The sequence below is a fragment of the Propithecus coquereli genome, unplaced genomic scaffold (assembly GCF_000956105.1).
Source record: "Propithecus coquereli isolate 6110/MARCELLA unplaced genomic scaffold, Pcoq_1.0 Scaffold32, whole genome shotgun sequence".
In the NCBI taxonomy this organism is placed as follows: Eukaryota; Metazoa; Chordata; class Mammalia; order Primates; family Indriidae; genus Propithecus; species Propithecus coquereli.
In genome coordinates, this window is record NW_012148841.1 from 4,938,548 (window position 1) to 4,960,230 (window position 21,683).

Sequence of the window (21,683 nt, forward strand, 5' to 3'; positions counted from 1 at the left end):
TTTAAAATATAGTTTAAAATTTTTTTCCTACATTGTGACCAATCGCTGGATGAGGCCTTACAATTGCAGTCTTTCGTCGAGGGCTGCCTCTTCTCTGGACACGTCTCAACACACCTTTGTAAGTTTGCTCTGGTCCCCACGTGCTCTCCTCAACAGAGGCCTGCTCTCCTCAAGTATGTGAAATACACGAGGAACCTAAATACTGTCACTCTGGACTCTCCAGGTGAGCACATGCTGCTTCCATGGGGAAGGGAGGAGGGGACAAGAGCAGAAAGTGAGCCGAAGCCAGCAGAAAAGATGCTGAAGGGAGGGGGGAGAAGCAAGGGCAGGGAAAACAGAGAAGAGGAATAGAGGATTAAGGGAAGGGTAGAAAGGAACAGAGAATTATACAAAATGAGTAGCCAGGGGAGAGAAAATAAGTAAAAGCAATGAAGGGAACTTAAAAGAAAAAAAGGAGTTTAAAAAGGAAGAGAGAAAAGTAAAGAAGAAGTAGGAGAGGGCAGAAATGTGAAATGGAAGAAAAGAGAAGAAAAGGAAAAGGAAGAAATCCAAAGAAAAGACATCATCCCTCTCACAAGCCTGGTGTGACCCTTCCCCTGGCTGCTAAATACCCTCCCGCCTTCCGCATGGCCGGGGCTCCTCCCACACCCGTCACTCCTGGCTCACCGGCTCCCCTTCTTTTGCCTGGGAATCGGTTGCGTGCCAAAGCCCTGGGGGAAATGTCAACAGATCCATCTCAGGGATGGTCCTTTTTCCTGCCCCATAAAGATACACAACTATTATGTATCCATAATAATTAAAAATGAAAAAAATGTAAAACACTGTGTGAGTATGTGTTTTGATTATTTACAAGGTAATTTAAGATTTGAATTTTTTAAATTTCTGGGACTACACCATTCTTTAAAAATTTAGGTTAGATAACATTTTATTTTCACAAAAATGCCTGTTAGAAATTAACATATTCAGTTTTGTAAAAATTATTTCAGTTCAACAACTCAGTGTAGTCCTTCAAGACTATAATTCATTTCACTTATTTTTTTTCATACCCTAGCATATAAACTGGGTAGTGTCTAGTTTAAAACTAAAATTACTGGGTCTTTCCAGCATAATACTGCCTTTTCTAGTACCGACTCATACTATTCTGAAACAGGGATCACTGCAGGAAATTCCTGTATGCCTGTAGGAATAACATATCTCAGAATATACCTGTGATCAGTCATATATAACAGGAAAGCTGATGGCTTAGCCAAAGGGGTCTTTAGCTCTGAGCCCAACATAGAAATTTTGAAATAGAAGAGAGTGGGCCTGGGATAGGTTTCTGTGGTTGACCATGTAGAAAGAGTCTTGAAGGGAGGCCAGAAGGAACTCTCTGTATAGCCCAAGTCCATGGGCAAAGGAGAAAAAGACGTTGCACAGGGAGAAGAGAAAGAAATTAAGGTTTCTCTTTCCTGCTCCCAAAAGCTGTGTTCACAGGTTACTCTAAGGAAGGATGGAATATAGGGATGCCAGCACTCAACTAAAGAGAGCCAGAACCCCCAGAAATTCCTACAGGGTGCAGAGCCCTCAAGTGGGGCCCATAAGGTTAGAAGCCCAGGAACATGAGTATCCAGGTTAAGACTCTTCTTTCTGTTTCCTTTCACATCCATCTCCAGTTCTAACAGTTGACCTTTGTAAGGTAGTTTTCACAAACAAATAAAGTTCTTGTCACTTCTTTATTGCATGAGAACAATTAGAGAAACACAAAACTACATTGAAATAGGAATATTGAGAGGACACTAAGTCTTGAAATGTGCATTGTTCCAGTCTGCACTTTAGCCAAATAGCGAGTTAGTATATGACCTTGTTCTTTGAAGAGGCTCACTAGTCATTGAAACTAAACCCTAATTCTCACATGCCAAAGATCCAACGTATATAGATACCTGAATATAAACGCACACACACTTAAGCAACCAGTGTCGGAAAGACCTCTGAAGGCAGTGAGTGCTTCTCATGCTTCTTTTTAATACCCAGTCCAGAACAGAGAATATACTTTTTACTTTGTAACCAAGGACACACAAAAACCTTGCCACAACATGTTTAAACATTAACTACAAATATTACATAGTTCCCAAAGGCTGAAGATCATTAAGACAGAGGAATGTGTATGATCAATCAGTAAATTGGTTGATTCCTCATCATAAGAGCAGACTAATAAAATGAATTAAAACAATCACACAGCTCTGATTCTCCTTTCTTTGTTCTTGGAAGAGAAATTACTCTCAGGTATGGCTGAGGACCGAATATAAGGGAATAAATTATAACTTATTAAAATTCCTACTTCAATAACTCTTCCAAAAGTTTCAGTGTGTTAAGTGTACGTACAATTAAAATGTTCCTGCTACAAACTTGTCCTTAGGCATTTTATTTTATTTCAAGAGAAATTCGCAAAATATTCTTTATTGCAACAATCTATGAAATCATAGTTTGTCTGCCACCTTCCTATTTTTTGAACAATTCAGCATTTTATTATTTACAAAACTTCTAAATGCTACAAGATTTTTTTGGCCTACAGTATAATCTGTACTGCAGTAAAGATTTTGAAAAAAGTTGTAATAAATAAAGTATGCATTCATAAAGAAACAATTGAAGTTTTAGTTTTTGCCCATGACTAAAAGATTCCCCAAATGCAACTATAAAACACTTAAATCTTCAAGCAGTGTGTGTACTAAGTACTTGACAGTACCCACTCCCTCATTAGTCTAAATTTAAAAATTAAAAATGATTTAAAAGCATGCTATTCTTTAATAAAAATGTTAACTTTTAAAAATGGCTTAAGGTATGTGCTTTCTAACACTTCCGACGAATGACATAATGGTAACTCCTGCATGGGCAGTCAAGATCTCATTTTCTTCTTTGTGAATCTCCCACTATCCATCTCATGCACTCTAGCCCTAACTCTAATAAGAAGAAAAACAAACGAGCCTGTCGCCCAATTTCATGAGAAAATTTTAAGCCTAGGAAAGCCCATGCAATTATGAGGATCAAGAGGAAAGCAAATTAATAAAGCCTCAAACTTTGTGTATAACCAGCAGAGTAGCAACCAGCAGTTGGTGTGTTGAATACTTAGAGCAAAAAAAACACCATTTCTTTAATGTAATGACCTGACCCTCTGCTTCAAGCACTGTAATGCAAAGCCAAAAATCACACACGCTTACCCCACCCATGCTCTGCTCTGGCTCAACTATGTAATCTTTACATAGTGTGTACACTTATTTATTTATTTGACAGAAGAACTTCATCTGTAAACTTTTCGTGACTAACATCAACTTGGCACCAACTCATCAGTTAATTAACTGTTAACAGATTCTTCTAGATATGACTGCTACACAGATATTTTATCTTCCTGTTAATTAGTAATTATGCACTGGCAAGAAAAACAGTGTTTCTTTCCAATTATCCCAGAAATCAGTGATTATTTAAACTTGGCTAATTAGCATTAGAGGGCTGTACATCTTCTGGGCAAATTGTGTTTGATAATCCTTATTAAAATATACATGGTGGTTGTTGACTTGTAACAGGGAAGAAAAAAGTGGTAGTTCAAAGGGTATTAGATACAGCACAAGGCAAATGGGGGCCCATTAAAATTACCCCAACTGCTCTAATGAGAATGCCGAGGGTCATTTCTGCCGAGTTTACCATCTGTTTGGTTTCTGGCATGTGGCTCTGGTGAGAAGGGAGTGTCCCAAAGCCCATTTGGCTTGTCACAGTGTAATCCAGGGGTCTGAAGCAATTTCGGTCATTTATAAAGTGGCACATTAAAGTCAGAAGCTTACACATATGAATGAAAAACTTTTAAGTGTAAAAATGATGGTACATGATGAAAAGCATCCTAATCTTTTTAAAACAGGCAAGCAATGCTTAAAAAGAAACTTTTAGAAATGTTGTGTATCAAATCCTATATGCTTTCCAATCACCCAAAGATTTTTGAAGATTTTCTGATGATTAAAAAACAGCTACTGATATGTGCATTTATGTGTTGATTAGTTAATACCAATTTGATGGTGAGTACAAATGGGTCCCGTTCTGCTGCTCTTGTGGTGCTCCACTTTGGATAATGGGCTTAAGTTTAATCCAGGAAAGTGTAAGAGGTACTAGATCACTGTCATTTCTTATGATTGAGTAATATTCCATTGTGAACATATACCAAATTTTGATAATCCATTCATGGATTGACGGGCACTTGGGTTGTTTCCACATTCTTGCAATAGTGAATTGTGCTGCCATAAACATTCGGGTGCAGATGTCCTTATCGTAGAATGTTTTGTGCTCTTTTGGGTAGATGCCTAATAGTGCTATTGCTGGATCGAATGGTATTTCTATTTTTAGCTCTCTGAGGTATCTCCAAATTCTTTTCCACAGAGGCTGCACTAACTTACAGTCCCACCAGCAGTGTAGAAGTGTTCCTGTCTCTCCACATCCTCGCCAACATTTGTTGTTTTGTGTTTTTTTGATAGAGGCCAATCTCACTGGGGTTAGGTGATACCTCATTGTGGTTTTGATTTGCATTTCTCTAATGATTAGAGATGTTGAGCATTTTTTTATATGTTTGCTGGCCATTATTCTGTCTTCTTTTGAAAAGTTTCTGTTCATTTCGCTTGCCCATTTGTTGATGGGGTTGTTTGATTTTTTCTTGTTGATTTTTTTGAGTTCTAGATAGATTCTGGTTATCAGCCCTTTATCAGATGTGTAGAGAGCAAATATTTTTTCCCATTCTGTGGGCTGTCTATTCACTCTAATGATAGTTTCCTTGGCAGTGAAGAAGCTTTTTAATTTGATTAGATCCCACTTATTTATTTTTGTTGCTGCGGCGATTGCTTTGGGGGTCTTCTTCAAGAATTCCTTACCTAGGCCGATGTCTGAAAGGGTCTTCCCAACATCTTCATTTAGAATTCTTAAGGTTTCGTGCCTTAGGTTTAAGTCTGTTATCCACCTTGAATTGATTTTTGTGAGAGGTGAGAGGTAGGGGTCTAGTTTCAGTCTTCTGCATGTAGCTATCCAGTTTTCCCAGCACCACTTATTGAAAAGAGATTCTTTTCCCCAGTGTATGTTTTTGTCACACATAAATGCACATATCAGAACAACATCTATTGGATGTTGGGCGGGGGGGGGCAGGAGGGAGGAGGGGACGCGTATTTGTATACACAAGGAGTGCAATGCGCACTACCCGAAGGATGGACATATTTGAAACACGGACTTCGGTGGGGGGGGAACCAAGGGCAACACACGTAACCTAATCATCTGTACCACGGGAAGGGCGGCGGGAGGAGGGGGGAGGACGGAGGAGGGGACGCGTATTTGTATACACAAGGAGTGCGATGCGCACTACCCGAAGGATGGACATATTTGAAACACGGACTTCGGTGGGGGGGGAACCAAGGGCAACACACGTAACCTAATCATCTGTACCACGGGAAGGGCGGCGGGAGGAGGGGGGAGGACGGAGGAGGGGACGCGTATTTGTATACACAAGGAGTGCAATGCGCACTACCCGAAGGATGGACATATTTGAAACACGGACTTCGGTGGGGGGGGAACCAAGGGCAACACACGTAACCTAAACGTATGTACACCCATAATTTGCTGAAATAAAAAATAAATTAAAAAAAAAAAAAAAACAGCTACTTTTCTATAGTTAGGCTCCATCACCCAGAGCACGTTAAAAAAATATTTGCATTGAATCAGGCTGTGGCTTGCTAGACAGAACACAGGAAGCAACAGCCATAAAAGAAAAAAATTGATAAATTAGAATGTATCTGGTCATCATATGGTATCACTGAGAAAAAAGAATAGGCAAGCCATGAATGGGAAAGTATATTCACAAAACATATATCTGATAAAGGACTGGTAGCCAAGTCCTTTCATACAACTCAATGAAACCACAACTCGATTTTTTAAAACAGGCATAAAATTTGAACAGACCTTGACAAAAGTGGCCGATAAGCACATGAAAAAGTGCTTAACATCAATAGTCATCTGGGAAATGCAAATTAAAACCGCAATGAGATACAATCACACACCCACCCAAATGGCCAAAATTAAAAACACAACACCAAATATTGGAGATGCAGAGCAATTGTAACTCTAATACTAAGTTGTTGGTGAGAGTGTAAAAGGTATAACTATTTTGGGAAACATCCTATAGTTTCTCATAAAACATCCTATAGTTTCTCATAAAACAAAACCCAGCAATGCCACTACTAAGTATATACCCAATGAAAATGAAACATGTATTCAAAGAAAGACTTGTACAGGAGTGTTCATAGTAGCTGTGTAATAGCCAAAAAGCAAGACAACTCAGGTGTCCAATAATAGGAAAATAAAAACAAATACAGGAATACTATTCAGCAGTAAAAAAGAAAAAAACTACTGATACACACAACATGAGTAAATCTCAAAAACATGTTGAGAGAGAGAACTGTATTTATATGAAGTTCTATAACAGGCAAAAGTAATCTACGGTGGAATAAAATCAAAACAGTGGCTGCCTCTGGGAAGTGGGGTGAGAGTGGATAGAGGAGAGGAGTGAAGGAACTTTCTGAGGTTAAAGTAACATCCTTTGTTTTCTATAAGGGTTTGGGTTACACAGGTGTGTACATTTATTAAATCTCCTCTCACGTACCCTTAAGATTTGTGCATATCATTACATACAAACTTTACCAACATGGTGGGTGTTTGCTGAACAATTTTTTCAACTTTGATGTTTGTTTGAAAATTTCAATAATAAAATGTTAAAAAGTTGATTGATATTAATCAAATCTCTATTAAATTACTTTTAAAAATAACACTAGTTCATTAGATAAGTACCTCCACATAATACAAAACTATGTAACTGCTGACAGAGCATTTCTTTCACCAACTCCTTTCATCCCATCAGCCTTGCAATAGGGGAGTAGGTACTGCTGCTTTTGTGCTCAATTTTTGTGCTTCTACCAGTGTGGTTATCTGGTGTGTGCTTATATGTGTATGCGCGTGGTGTGTGTCCCCAAACCTGTTTATTCTATTTGAACCTATTATCCTAATATAATTTCATTAAATGCTATATAAACTGATGAAAAATGGATACTCCTAACAAAGAGAGTTGCTGTTTATATACAAACTAACTTAGATGTTTTAGAACGACATGACGAAAAGAAGCTAAAGAAATGTTGTTTTAAACTATGGTGAAAAAGGCTCTTGTTAAAGACGGCAAAACAAAAATGATAAGTATCCAGAATTCTGCACTTGTACTTCTTCGCAAGTCTGTTTATGTTCTTGCTCCATTTTAAAGAAACAAAAACTGGAAAAGTGGTTTATGTAACAAAACAAAGCCCTAGTGGAACTCTAATCAGTGAACCCACATTTAAAGTATAGTTCTCAGGTAACATTTGAAAACTGGAAACTTTATTACCCAACCATCCTATTGAATATCAAAACCCATGTAAGCACTCTGTTACCCTCTCCCTAGCCATTTCCTCCCCACTGGACTCATCACCTTTTAAAAACTAATTAAACTGTTGCTTAATTATTCATAGAAAAATAAACATCAAGCATGTCTAACCAATTTATTTTAACTGACTCAATCCTAGTACCAATCATGTCAAATAACAGCGTTTCTGTAGTTTCTTACGTGGCTGAGTGTGGACGCGAATGTGTAAGTATCTGGGGAAGCAAGGTGAATTTCTAAACTCCGTGTGTGTGTGTGTGTGTGTGTGTGTGTGTGTGTGTGTGTGTGCGCGCGTGTGCGTGTGCGTGTGCGTGCGTGCATTGGTATCCATATTTCAATTATACTATAACAATCAAATATTATTCAAAAATACAATTTTAATGGCAGCATACTATTCTTTTCCCTTAATACTCTAACTTATTTAATCATTTCCCTGTTATTGGACATTTAGAAAATTTTCGAAATGTTCCTATCATAAATAGCACCTGGTGAACAATCACATACATCAAACTGTATTTTTTTTTTAAATTTCTAATAGATGCCCAAAAGTAAAATAACTGTGCCAAAATACATGACCATTTTTAATGGTTCTGTTTATGTCTGTCAAATTGCTTTCTAGATAACCAATATACGCCCGCACCAACAATAAATACCTATTTTCTCTCACTGGTACCAGTATTGAGTATGCATAATTCTAAGTATCTTTTGTCAAATTAAAAAAAATGTATCTCATACTGTTGTAATTCTGTATGTTTATTAGTAAGTTGAATATTTTGCTCACATATATTGGACATTTGTCTTTCTTCTTTTGTAAATGGTCTGAGTTTTTTATACTTTCCTATTAGGACACTGGTTAGTCTTTCGGTTGTATCAATACAGAGGCTTAAAAGCAAAATATTTGTTTGTTTTCTTAGTTTTTTAAAATTAGCATTTTGAAGTTATACAAGCAGTTCTTCTTCACTGTCAGAAAATTTTTTAAAAGAGAAGTATTAGATATTCTAAGATTAAGCCATCCTTACAGTCCAGAAATTTAAAAAATCAATTTAGTCATGATTTATTATCTTTAAAACAGCACTTCCCAAACGGTCCCATGCAAAGCTAGTTCTGCAAGATGTAAACAGATGTTCTCTGGGGGAATTAAAAAGAACTCTATGCTAACATAAATTTTTGAAAGAATGTTCATTACATGCTATTCTTAAAAATTCATAATGTGAAATGCACATATAAGAATAACATCTATTGGATGTTGGGCGGGGGGGGGCAGGAGGGAGGAGGGGACAGGTATATGCATACACAAAGAGTGCAATGTGCACCACCCGAAAGATGGACATATTTGAAACTCGGACTTGGGGGGGAGGAGGGGGCAAGGGCAACATACGTAACCTAAACATCTGTACCCCCATAATATGCTGAAATAAAAAAAATTCATAATGTGTAAAGGTATATTAAACTTATAACTCAACAATAAAAAGACTGATAACCCAATTAAAAAATTGGAAAAGCATTTGAATAGGCATTTCTCCAGAGAAGATAGGACAAATGGCCAATAAGCACATGAAAAGATGTTCGATGTCATTAGGGAAATGAAAATCAAACCGTGATGAGGTACCACTTTACATCCAACAAGATGGCTATAATAAACTAACGAACAAATAAATTAATTAAACAGAAAATAACAAGTGTTGGCAAGGATGCAGAGAAATTGGAACTCTCATACATTTCTAGTGAGAATGTGAAATGGTGCAGCTGCTATGGAAATAAGTTTGGCAGCTCTTCAAAAAGTTAAAAAGAATTATCACATGACTTAGCAATTCTATTCCTAGGTACATACCCAAGAAATTTCAAACATATGTCCACACAAAAGACTGGTATGAAGATTCACAGGAGCATTATTCACAACAGTCCACAGTGGAAACAAACCAAATGTCCATCAACATATCGAACAGATAAGTAAAATATGGAATATTCACACAATGGAATATTATTAAGCCATAAATAAGAATGAAGTACTAACACATGCTTCAATATGGATGAACCTTGAAAACATGTAAGTGAAAGAAGCCAGTCACAAAAGGCCACATTTTGTATGATGTCATTTCCTTATATGAAATGTCCAGAAGAGGCAAACTCAGAGACAGAAAGCAGATGAGTGGTTGCCAGGGGATGAGAGTCAGGGGAATTTGAAACACTAATAGGTAACAGGGTTTCTTTCTGGGGTAATGAAAATGTTTTCAAAATGAGTGGTGATGGTTGCATAACATAGTGAATGCACCAAGAACCACTGAATTCTACACAAAATGCTGGATTTTATGTTGTGTGAATTCTGTCTGAAAAGAAAAACATATTTAAAAAAAATCTAAGAAGTAATGTTTAACTTTGTTTAATCAGAATATTCCAAGCTTTTTTTTTATACAGCAATACCCTTTTTCCATGTAATATTCATTAATATATCACGAGACACTAATGTTGGCTAGAGTGAAGTCTGGGAAAAGCTGCTATTAACACAACACTTTAAAATTCACTCCAAAATGTGGCTGACATGAGCGTCTTACTGAAAAGGGGACAAGAATAAGAACGACAGAGGAAAGCTAGGGATAAACTTCTTTGGCCTTATAATTATTCTAGAGCTGGCCATTTGTTCCATTCTCTAGAAACAGAAAGCCAAACCCCAATTGAGTTCTTCTCTTATTACTAACAGATTTCTCCCCATTTTTGTTATTATGTTAGAAATGTTATCAGATCATATAGGTTAAAAGTCAGGTTAAAAAGGAATCTTCTCATAATACAAATAATGATTTTTAAAAGAGAAGCATTAAAGGATAAACAATATGTATTCCCAGACTATGATCTCTAAGAGCTACATTTATTGTACTTTTAATTTGCTATTTACTAGATTTCAAGTGGAGAGGAACTTTTCTGAAAGAGAACCAGAAATAACATAATTAACAAGATAATAACAACAACATGGTTCTGATGTATGAAAACATGCAGAAAGAAAAACAGGAGGGGAGCTCAATCTGAACTTTTACCAAAATATTAACAATTTTTGCTATTCTGTTTTCCAAAATGGCAACTCCCACACTAACAAGTATCTTTCCATTCAGACATTCAGAGTCCTGAAAACAGTAATTTACTTGTATGCTTGCCTCGGAGAGCAGCCTACACGTCTATTAGGCTAAATGCAAAACTCTGCACCAGAAGGTTGAATACAAACTACAAAACAGAAGACAAGAGTGGAAACAAAACCAGCATTTGGTGAAGTGCCTTTATTGGACTCCTACATCTATTTTCAAATTCATATGTTGCATGCAGAACTATTTTCTAGGCGATGTCAAGAATTTACTTTCACTACTTTTTCATATCTCAAAATAATATCAGAATTATATCTAGGAAGCAATAACATTATATAATTATTTTAAGTTTTTCTTAGATTTAACTGCCAGGAAAGAAGAAGTCAACTTTATCCAAGAGTATTTATAAATCATTTACTGTGAACATGGAAGATAAACTCCTTTATCATTATCTAGAAACCCAAAAAAAGGACTGGAAAGCATCAAGAGTCAACCATGCTACAAGTAAAAGACTGCTAGGTCAGAGTCACCCTTTCAAGTTTATTCCCCGAAGCGTATACTTCAATCCCCTCTCTGTTAAACTGAACAGTCTGGCGTATTCGGAGATGTGTCACTCTCCTGGAAAACAGTACCTCTTCCCAGCAAAGACTCACCATTCCCAGATGTTTTTAAAAATTATTATTTAAGAAAGAGAGAGAAAAGTGTTCCTGATTCTGTTTTTATCTAGTGAGGGCTACGACATCATTTACAGACACTTACTTTCCAGAATTATTCTTAAAAATTTTGGCCCATGAGAAAGTACCCCATGTAATGACCTCCTGCTCTGTTCCTGTTTGTTCTCTGCTCAGTTATCAGGGCAAATGTCTTCTTTAATAACAGAAATAAGGTTACACTCTGCCAAGACAGTAGAAGCTCTTCACAAATAAATTTTTAAGACCAAACTGGCAAAATAAGAAAATATTTTCAAAAATCATAACTTACAAAGCTTAGTGGCAACCTCTATCAGAACCTGCTCTAAAAATGTACATTTCCTAACATTCTTATTTCAGTTTTCTATATAATTTTATAAAATATATACATATCAGTTTTCTGTATGATTTGTATGTTTATATAGGTTTTTAATGATTTATATATATATATATCAGTTTTCTATATGATTCTGAGCATATTCATTTGAACAGGAATAAGGAAGAGAAAGAAGCCATAAGAACTGCTCTTCCTTAGAGATACATTTTTAAAGCATCTAACAGTGGTTTCCGGGTACATATCTTATCAGGACTAAATTCCTCTATGATCTGTAGAGTGTCCAGAGAAAACTGACACTTACATTATTAAGGACCTCAGAAATAGATGAATCTTATGTGGAGTGTGTGTGGGTGTTTTCTGTTTCCATAAAGAAAACAAGTGACAATTACTTTCTAACAAACAACTATTTTCAGTTATACGAAAAATTATATGAGAAAAGTGCTGAAGTTAAAGCAAGGGATGACACCTTTATACAAGGAAATCTTCCTTAATCATCTCACTTGACATAATCTTAGATTATATCCTAGGAAACTGCAGAGTTGTCATTTCTGGAAAGATATAAGAGATGAAATAAGAACTATGATGTATCATTAAGACACTAACCTGCCCTCAGATATGAGGCTGGACTGGACAATCTCTTGAAGTTCTTTCTATCTTCTTAATTCTATAGAAAACACTTAATCAATCACTCTCCTATCTGAGAGCACTGGTGCCAGTCACCTCCAGGAAAGAAAGCGACAAAGTGGTAGCCAGGATGATCAATTTCCCCAGGATGTCTGATAAGATTTACATGTGCTTGTACAGATTTAAATGCATGTACTGATGTAATATTCCCCCCACACACACCCAATCCATAACCATACACTTATACATACACATGCATTCACTAAGGGTAGCTCTTGTAGTGAAACACCCTATGAATCCTCAAAGATGTGGTTTATTCATTCAGTACATATTTATTGAGCACTTGTTATGCGTCACGGGAGTGAAGATGATTAGATTATCTCCTTGTTCTCAAAAAGGTTAAAAGGTTTTTAAATAAGTAAATTCAATAGATTGTTAGAGGCAACTGGTGGAAGTCAGAGAAGAGAGTGAAGTAGAGGAGGAGGCAGAGAGTTCCATGGATGTGGGGCTCAGGGAAGGGCAGAGGGGAAGGGAGTCAGGAAGGAGGCCCTAAAAGACGGCAGGGTATTTGCCCAGCAGGCAGAGCCAGAAGGAATTCCAAGCGCCATAAACCAGGGCAGTAGAGGGTTTAAAGCAGTTGGGATTTTGGAGCAATGCTTGGGTTATCTTCAATGGTGTATGGGTATGTATGTGTGTATGTGGTGGGAGTAGATGCCTGAAAAGGAGTGGCAGGAGGCTGGGAAGAGATGGGGCTTAGGGACAGGCAGGGCTAGAGCAGAGAGGGCCTTTTCTTAGTCAAGGTTCCTTTGGTTGTAATAGAAACCAAGTCAAGCCGGCTTGGGCTGCAAGGGAAGCTTAATGAGAGGCTACAGAGCCTGATTTGAATTATGGCTTTGCAACTCCCTAAACAAGCGTGATCTTAGGCAAGTTACTTACCCTCTCTGTGCCTTGGGCTCTTTATCTACAAAATAAGGGAAATTATAGCAGGAATTTGTTTTTTAGGAGCAAAAGAGTTAATACTTGCAACACACCTGGCATATAGCAAGTGCTTGCTAATATTAGCTATGTTTATCTTTTCTTAGAACCCAAAAATATCTGAGCCTGATGGAAAGCAATCCTAAAATAGGAGTTTGGAAATTTCTGGTATCTCCGCATTCTGACTTTCTCTCCTTTCCCTTCCAAAGATTCCTCTGAGCCATTGTGGAGGATGGCTGCCCATAATTCCCGAATGTCTTCATGTTCCTTGGGTCCACCTCATGAAGAGATGGTCTGGGATTGGTGAGTCTTGATTCCAAATGCCTGGGCTAGTAAATCTGATTGACTTAACTTGGCAACGGTTAGGGTCAAAACATGCTACAGTGGCCTCTCTCTCTTGAATGGCAGAAAAGGAGGGCAGAGAAGAAATCTGTCTTGATCTCCAAGTTTGATCTTTAGAGGTTTTGAGCCACTGATGAGTATCTAAGAAATTTGGTGATCCTATTGCTTAGTATCTCCCCTAAACTGGTTTTGTTTTCCAATTTGCACAGCCCTAAGTCCTTTGAAGAATCTGTTAACTGCCAAATATCCATTCACTAAACAAAGTGAGGTCTATCCATACAATGGAAATTTTATTCAGCTATAAAAAGGAATGATACAGTGATAGATGCTATACCAGGATAAACCTTGAAGACATTGTGATAAGTAAAAGAAGCCAGGCACAAAAGGCTACATGTTATGATTCCATTTATATGAAATGTCAAGAATAAGCAAATTCATAGAGACAGAGGGTAGATTACTGGTTGCCTAGGGACTGAGGGGAGGAAAGAATGGAGAGTAACTGCTAATAGGTACCGGTTTCTTTCAGAGGTGATGAAAACATTGTGGAATTAGACAGTCTTGTGAATATACAGGAAATCACAGAAATGTATCCTTTAAAATGGTCAATTTTATGGTATGTGAATTATATTTTTTAAAAAATATCGGAGAATTGGATATGATGCCAGAACACCCGGTTTTTGTCCTGACACTTACACCAGCTCATGTAACAGTCACCACTTGCCTTCCCAAGTCTTGCTTCCTCACCTGTATGTTGGGGGCAGGGGCTGAACCAGGCTCTCCTGGCGGTCCATTCCAGCTCTAAATTCTATGGGTAAGAAACTGAGTGCATTCCTCTCAAATTGGAGTCAAACTCTCTCTTTTTAAACCTTCTGCCACTTGAACAATCCTCTCATTCTATCGCCCTTCTCAAAGAAAGAATTCTCGCTTCTTTCTGAGTCTTTAAACAATACCTATTTTGAGCATATAATATACTAGGCATTTGAATGGTAATTTCATTCAATCCATCCAATAATTCTGTGTACTGGGCACCGATGTTATCCTCATTTTACAAATGCAGACACTAAGGTTTGGGGAAGGTAAGTGTTAATATGTTGCCCAAGTTAGCAAGAAGCAGGGCCGGGCGTGGAACCTGAACTGCCCAACTCCAGAGGGCCTGTGATGAACCGTTTGCACTGAGCTACATTTCTCTACTAATTCCTCCACCTTGGCTCAACGCTCATGGCCCTGCACATTTGCTTTAACAATTTGTTGATTGATTAACTCAACAGTTTTATATGGATCACGACCACTATTCTAGTAAGTGATTCAAGTTAGTTATTTAGAAGTTGGAAAATATCCCTTAATTTTTTGTCATCTGTCAAATATAAACTAGATAAAACTATTTCGTAATAAAGGAAATGTTGGCATACCAAAATAGAATGAATAAAGACCGCATTTAGGTTAATACTCTGTAAACAGGAGAAATGAATGGCAATTTCACCTCTTGTCAGCTTTGCTCCTTGTACCACTGACCAGAGTGATTTGTTTAATTAATCGAGTCTTCTTGTTAATTATAAATCATTTACTATACCTAAAAGGTCACGCCTTTGAGTTCCTTAAATATGTTTAAATTTCATTTATTTTCATATTTCTTTGTAAAGAGACAGACAGGATAAATTCAGCCAGATCATTCTGAGTATAGTTTCAGCTTAATTTAGGCTGGTAAATACTACCACTACTACACAGGATCCAATTTAACGAAATTGCTAGTGGCTGCCCCTCTCTACAGATATTAAGTCCTTAATACGTTCACGTATTCATAACGTATGTCTCATAGTCACACAAGCAAGACACTTAAGATTGAACTGTAGCTAATGCCCCAGGAAGTAGGAGTCCTAATGATAATTAGCAAAGTTGTAAAAGGTTCAACTTAGTCTTAATGGGATAGTCAAAAGTTAGCTTAAACAGACCCTGTATTTTTTGTTTGTTTGTTTTTGAGACAGAGTCTTGCTCTGTCTCCCAGGCTAAAGGGCAGTGACATGACCATAGCTCACTGAAACCTCGAACTCCTGGGCTCAAGTGATCCTCCTGCCTCAGCCTCCCAAGTAGCAGGGACTACAGGAACGTGCCACCACACCCCACTAATTTTTTCTATTTTTAGTAGACACAGGGTCTCACTCTTGCTCAGACTAGCCTCGAACTCCTGGCCTTAAGCAATCCTCTTGCCTCAGCCTCCCAGAGTACTAGGATTACAGGAGTGAACCACTGTGCCTGGCCAACCCTGTATTTTTATTTTTAGTGAAAATAAAACAAAGTAGTAAAAGCTTGCATTCTGGCAATGAACCATTAACATACAATCTAAATCTACTGGTGAAGTACACATTGTTATTAACTAGTGACCAACATAATATTTGCTAAAATTTGAAGTCTTTCTTAAAATATTTAAGTATTAATAATTTGTTGTATAAATATACCCATATCCACTTCAATTTAGTGTGTCAAATCACATTGAAAAAAATCAGATCATTAAGTTAAAAATTCTAATACTATTAATATGTTTTAAAGATAATGCTGAAAATTCTAATTTTTATGTTAATCTCTATTAAAAATATAACATGAATATTTAAGAGAGAAAACTGAAAAAACCCTAGACCTGTTAACCACACCACCACCCCTAAACTTGGATTCCATTGAGTCTTGCCATTTTAAGAGTTTTTTAACGTAAATGATTGGATCTAGAATGCCCAATTATTACAAAACAAAGATATGAAATGTAGGAAATTACAAAAGTTTTAAGTGAAAAATTGCTAAAATGGCTGATGTGTTAGCTGAGCAAGATTATCTAGGAATTGCAAAGGCCTTAATTTATGCAAGGTCTAACAATTGTGACTGCTATTCATCAGACTTGCAAACCTGATTTTTAGGTTTTAGAGCCAGAATATCAAAAATTGAGTAAAATCTCTAGCGTTTAAAGCCAGAATACTAAATATTGAATAAAATGCATTTCAGCCCTGGAAAAGGAACAATTTTGTATGAAAGGATATTCAAATAGCCCCTCATTGAGCCACCACAATGAGCCTTGAAGATTTACATGATTGAGCTGGAATTCAAAGCCAAAGACAAGACAGAAGCATTTTTTTTCTGGGATGCACAAAAAGATATCCATAATTAAACATCACACTTCCCTAGGGCAGCATGTTTTCTTATATTGACAAGGAAAATGAGGTATTTCAAATCAGGCATTGCTGGCTTACAGTCATCTTTTGCATAGCTATTGTTTTAATGTATTTCTGGCTATTAGGCATTTGTCTATTTTTGGTCAGTGAGGCATGCAGTTTAAAGAATTCTGGTTTTGCATAAAAAGCTGTTAGTGCAATTACATTTCTACAACAGTATCTTAAAAATAATTATGGACTTATTTTGGCTGGTCATATACACATTTTATATTCAAAGGAGAGTGGCTGTAACTTTAGTGTAATTAGTACAATTAAAACAACTCTAGAAAAAACTTTCAGAAGTACCCATTTAGACACAACTATATGCTTTATTTTGCCTTATTTGTCACAGCTGGTTAAACATACCACACCGATCCTATGATATGCTGGGAAAATGCCAACCAAACTTAACATTCCATCAAAAAAAGTCAGAGACTAATGATAGATTACGTATTCAATAACTCTTTTGTTCTAGGTCAAAGAATGCCACATTATTTCAGCTTGATCCTAACATAAATACTAACCTACCAAAAAGTACCAATTCTTTTAAATTTTACCTTCTATAAGTTTCCTCTACTTTTCTACCTGTACCCTAACCAAATTAAATCTTTTTTATTTTGTTCTTATAGTCTAAAGAATATGTTAAACTTAAATCACATACCAAAAAACTACATGTTTTTTTTCCAAAAATAACTATTTTATCTAAAAAGACATTTTACTTCCTGCTTTCCATTCTAAACATTATTTATAAAGATTAACTCTATTATATAATATTCAGGCATTTAATTTTCATTTTTAAAGTTATTTACTGCTATCATATAAATACACATAAAATTATTAGGATATTATTGGAATTAAAAAAGATCTCACCTACCTATCCATCCATATAAAAATCATGTCCTATAAAAATGCAAAGTGTCCAGTGCAAGACCTGAGCATTTCAGTATGGAAGCCGAACTATCATCAATGGACTCTGCCCACATCCAAAAGCCTCTTTGGACCATCAAACCAATGATAGAGGGTTGATAGTGATGTGAAGGCTAAGTACAATTTCAGCTAATCAAAATACATTCTAATTAAAGTAAAAATTGACTTTTTACAGCTTTCAAAGTCATGGTAGGAAATGTCTTGATGTCTGGGTTTCTTAAATAATTTTTCAAAATTTTATTATTAGTGTTTTGTTTGTCTTACTAGCTAAAATCAGAGGCGATATGATACACACATTTTATATGTTCCTTCAAAATGTGCTTACAACACACTTCTGAATGATCTTTAATGACTTTCCTTATTTCAAGCCCCCAAATTAACAAATGATAGTTACTTAATTACTTAATTAATTCAGCCAAGTCCTCTCAAATCATCTCGACCTACATAGTCCAGATTAATTACACTTCAAAATATGTTCTGCATCCACTCTTGGGCTCTACGGCTTGTTCTGCATACTGACCCCAGAGTGAGCTCTTCGAAAGGAAAGGCTGGTCAAGTCACTCCTCAGCCTACACTCCTCAATGGCCTTCCTTTCTCTTGGGACAAAGATCCAAATCCTACAATATCCAGAAACCACTCTGTTTCTGGTCTCCTGTCCAGCCATAAGTTACCACTTTCCCTTTGGATTCTGGGCCCAGCCACACCAAAGTTTTCTTTCCATTTCTAGGACGTGGCCAGCCTCTTCCCACTCCAAGGCCTTTGCACTGCCGTTCCTTCCTTTGCAAATGCTGTGCCCCACCTTCCACGGGCCTTTAGCCGTTAATTCCTACTGCTTCACATTTCCACTGAGATACTATTTCCTTAGGAAAGACTTTCCAAAGTACACCCCACTTTACCCAAGACTAGACCTGGTTTCTCTGTCATATCCTTTCCCAGCACTTTGGTATATTTCTTCGCCAGCCCTACTTATATGATCATTTAATCAATATCTGTCTTTCCACTAGACTAGAGTTACTCACACTTTAGCATGCAGTAACGTCACCTGGAGTATTTATTAAGTGACCACTGGGTCCCACCCCTGGAGTTTCTGATTCACTATGTCAGCAGTGAAGCCTGGAACTCTGTAGTTCCAACTTCCCAGGTGATGCTGATGCTGCTGGACTGGGGAATGATCCAGTACAGTGGTTCTCAACCCTGGATAAATATTAGAATCACCTGGGGAGCTTCAAAAATTACCAGTGCCCAGGCCCCACCTCAGAGGTTTTGATTTAATTGGGCTAGGGTGGAGCCCAGGAGGTCTTATTCCAAATATCACATACTTATACTAAAAAAATTTGTTTATTTAAAATTCAAATTTATTTATATTTGCTAAATCTGACAACCCTACTTATGGGTCCTCCTGTAACAAAGCAGATAGTATGTAACATACTTCTGCACTTATAAATATGATGGTCACCTGACCCTTCATCTCTGCAGAGCACAAAAAGGGTGGGTCTGAATAAGTGGAATTTTTAGACATAAATTTTTTTTTCTGAGGTTTAGACCTTAGAAGTCATTACCAACAAATTATAAATCTTATCTATGACCTTTTTAAAATAGGGCACATTCTCAAAGTCAAATAATTTAACATGATGACTGAATGATTTTGAGGTTCCTTTAAGCCGTGAGGCTATGGACCTCATTTTGGGCAAGCAGAGTGACAATGCCACATCAACATTATTGTTCCGCCATCAGCCAGTGAGTCACTTGGGCAGAGCTACCGCTGGGATTCAATACAGAGGAGGGGCCCTTTCATACATCAAAAATGGGTAAAAACTATTTATTTAGTAAGTATCACACAAAAAATAAACATTGAACACATGGCTGCCTTTGATAATGCAGTTCTACCCTTTTCACTCCTACGCAGGAAGTCCCGTGTCATCTTCCAATTTGACAGTAAGATCAGTAATTTCATGTCTTATGTAAACTGATATATTACATTTGCATTTCTGATGCTGTAAAAGGTCTACTTAATCCCAGCTTGGCATGTTTATAGCATTATGGGTAAACTAGAGATTTCCAAATTGAGAATCCTCTGGGATTAATGGCTAACCATGTGGCCTTCTGCCTCTCCACATAAGTAACCTGACAGGTCTCTGATTTAAAGACAAAGATGCCAAATAAGTATCTCAAATATTAAATGGCATTCTTTTATGAATACTCCAGATATTCAATCATTAACAAATATTGCTATTGTCTGTTTTATACAATGATTATTTGCCAAACTTAACACAACACTTTCCACTTACCACAGGATTTTAAGAACTGTTTATGAGAACAGGTTACTGAATGATGGCATGGGCATCAGAGCAAATTCCAGCAGCCTAAGTGACAGAACACGGAAGTTCACACGAACCCCACAGGACCAAGTGTAATAGCGGCAGTAGATGAGAGAGAGAAAGATCATCACACCAAGACCAAAGTTGGCCGAACATTTACATGACTTACTTCGATTCACCCAACTCCAAGCGAACACACACAAATCACTTCAGATTATTTTCTCTGATGTAATAAATCTCTATTACTTTTAAAAGAGATAATTTTAAAAAATAAGATCTATAACTGTATAAAATATCCACAATTACTGGTTTCTTTTGTCAGGACAGCTTACCAAATCCAAAGGCACTGGAACCTCCAATGCTCTGTGAAGCCTGAACACTTGTAGATGTGTATAGTCCTGTCACCAGCAAGCCGTCAAAGAAGGTGCTTGTTGAAATTGTCACTGAAATATAAAGAAAAAAGAAATTTCAATTAATACAGTCAGAATAATGCAATATATTTCTGAAACGTTAGACATTGTCAAAACAATCTTTACTCATTAACAAATTATTTTTATACTGTCCGTACTTAGTATTTTTTAATATTAGAAATTACAGAGGAGCAAAAAGAAGCTCAGAACTCCAGTATCTATAATTGCTGGTCCTAAATTTAGTACATCAGTCCTACCTTTCTGCATTCATTTACACATTTCCCGGGGAGGTGGAAAATCATCTGAAAATAATACAGCATTGAATAGACAGTTTCCCCACCTCCATTACCACCCCTGAAGGCAGTCAAAGGCATTGCTGGAGTTTTGGCATTGTGATGAAACATTTTTTTTTTTTTTTAAGCATTCCATACTGTGGGAAACAATCTTACACTGGCTGAAAGGAGAACAGTAAGATGCACTGCATTTCTTATTGTGAGTCTCCATTTCATAGATAAGTTCCCTGAAGTTTTTCAACAAAAACAGACTAATTTGCATGAAGACAGTCAGCCCTTATCCTCTTGTGAACAAGAAAAGAATGCTACTGCATGCTTTAAGTCTTAGAACAAAGTCTACAAGAGGAGTCCAAATGGTTTCATAACCAAAAAATCAGGATGTTCCTGGGAAGAAAAGAGTCAAATTAAATATATCTGTATGCTACTCAGGTTTGGCTTCTTAAAATTTTTCTCGCTCACCATCTTAAAAATTGATCATAATTTCCTACTTGACATGATAATATTTTCTCCAGCGTAGGTTTTTTTGTTTGTTTGTTTTCCCTTGAGACGGAGTCTCACTCTGTTGCCCTGGGTAGAGTGAAGTGGCATCGTCATAGCTCGCTGTAACCTCCAACTCCTGGGCTCCGGTGATCCTCCTGCCTCAGCCTCCCAAGTAGCTGGGACTATAGGTGAGAGGCATGATGCCCAGCTAGCTTTTCTGTCTCTAGTAGAGAAGAGGTCTCGCTATTGCTCAGGCTGGTCTTGAATTCCTGAGCTCAAGCAATCCTCCTGCCTTTTCCTCCCAGAGTGCTAGGATTACAGGCATGAGCCACTGTGCCTGGCTTCCTGCATAGGTTTTGTAAGACCAAGATGATGCGATTCGTAGGAAGCAACCAGGGGGAGATAATAACATTATTTTGGTAGTGCACAGTACAAGGCTGTCATCATGCTTGGTGGCTGTATGGAGAATGGCCAGAGTCACATTAACTTTAATGAGAATATTCAAATTAAACTCCAAGAAATCCAGTGAGCAGAACTAAATGGTCTGAAGCATGCACGTTA

At 37.1% G+C, this 21,683-nt stretch overlaps 1 protein-coding gene across 1 annotated transcript in view; it reads right to left on the reverse strand.

The window, feature by feature from the left end:
* Positions 1–21,683, reverse strand: part of RELN (reelin) — a 462,655-nt gene that overhangs the window by 370,344 nt on the left and 70,628 nt on the right. The window contains exon 2 of the mRNA XM_012650296.1: positions 20,272–20,382. Within this exon, the coding sequence (XP_012505750.1) occupies positions 20,272–20,382 (111 nt within the window). The remainder of the gene's footprint in view (positions 1–20,271; positions 20,383–21,683) is intronic.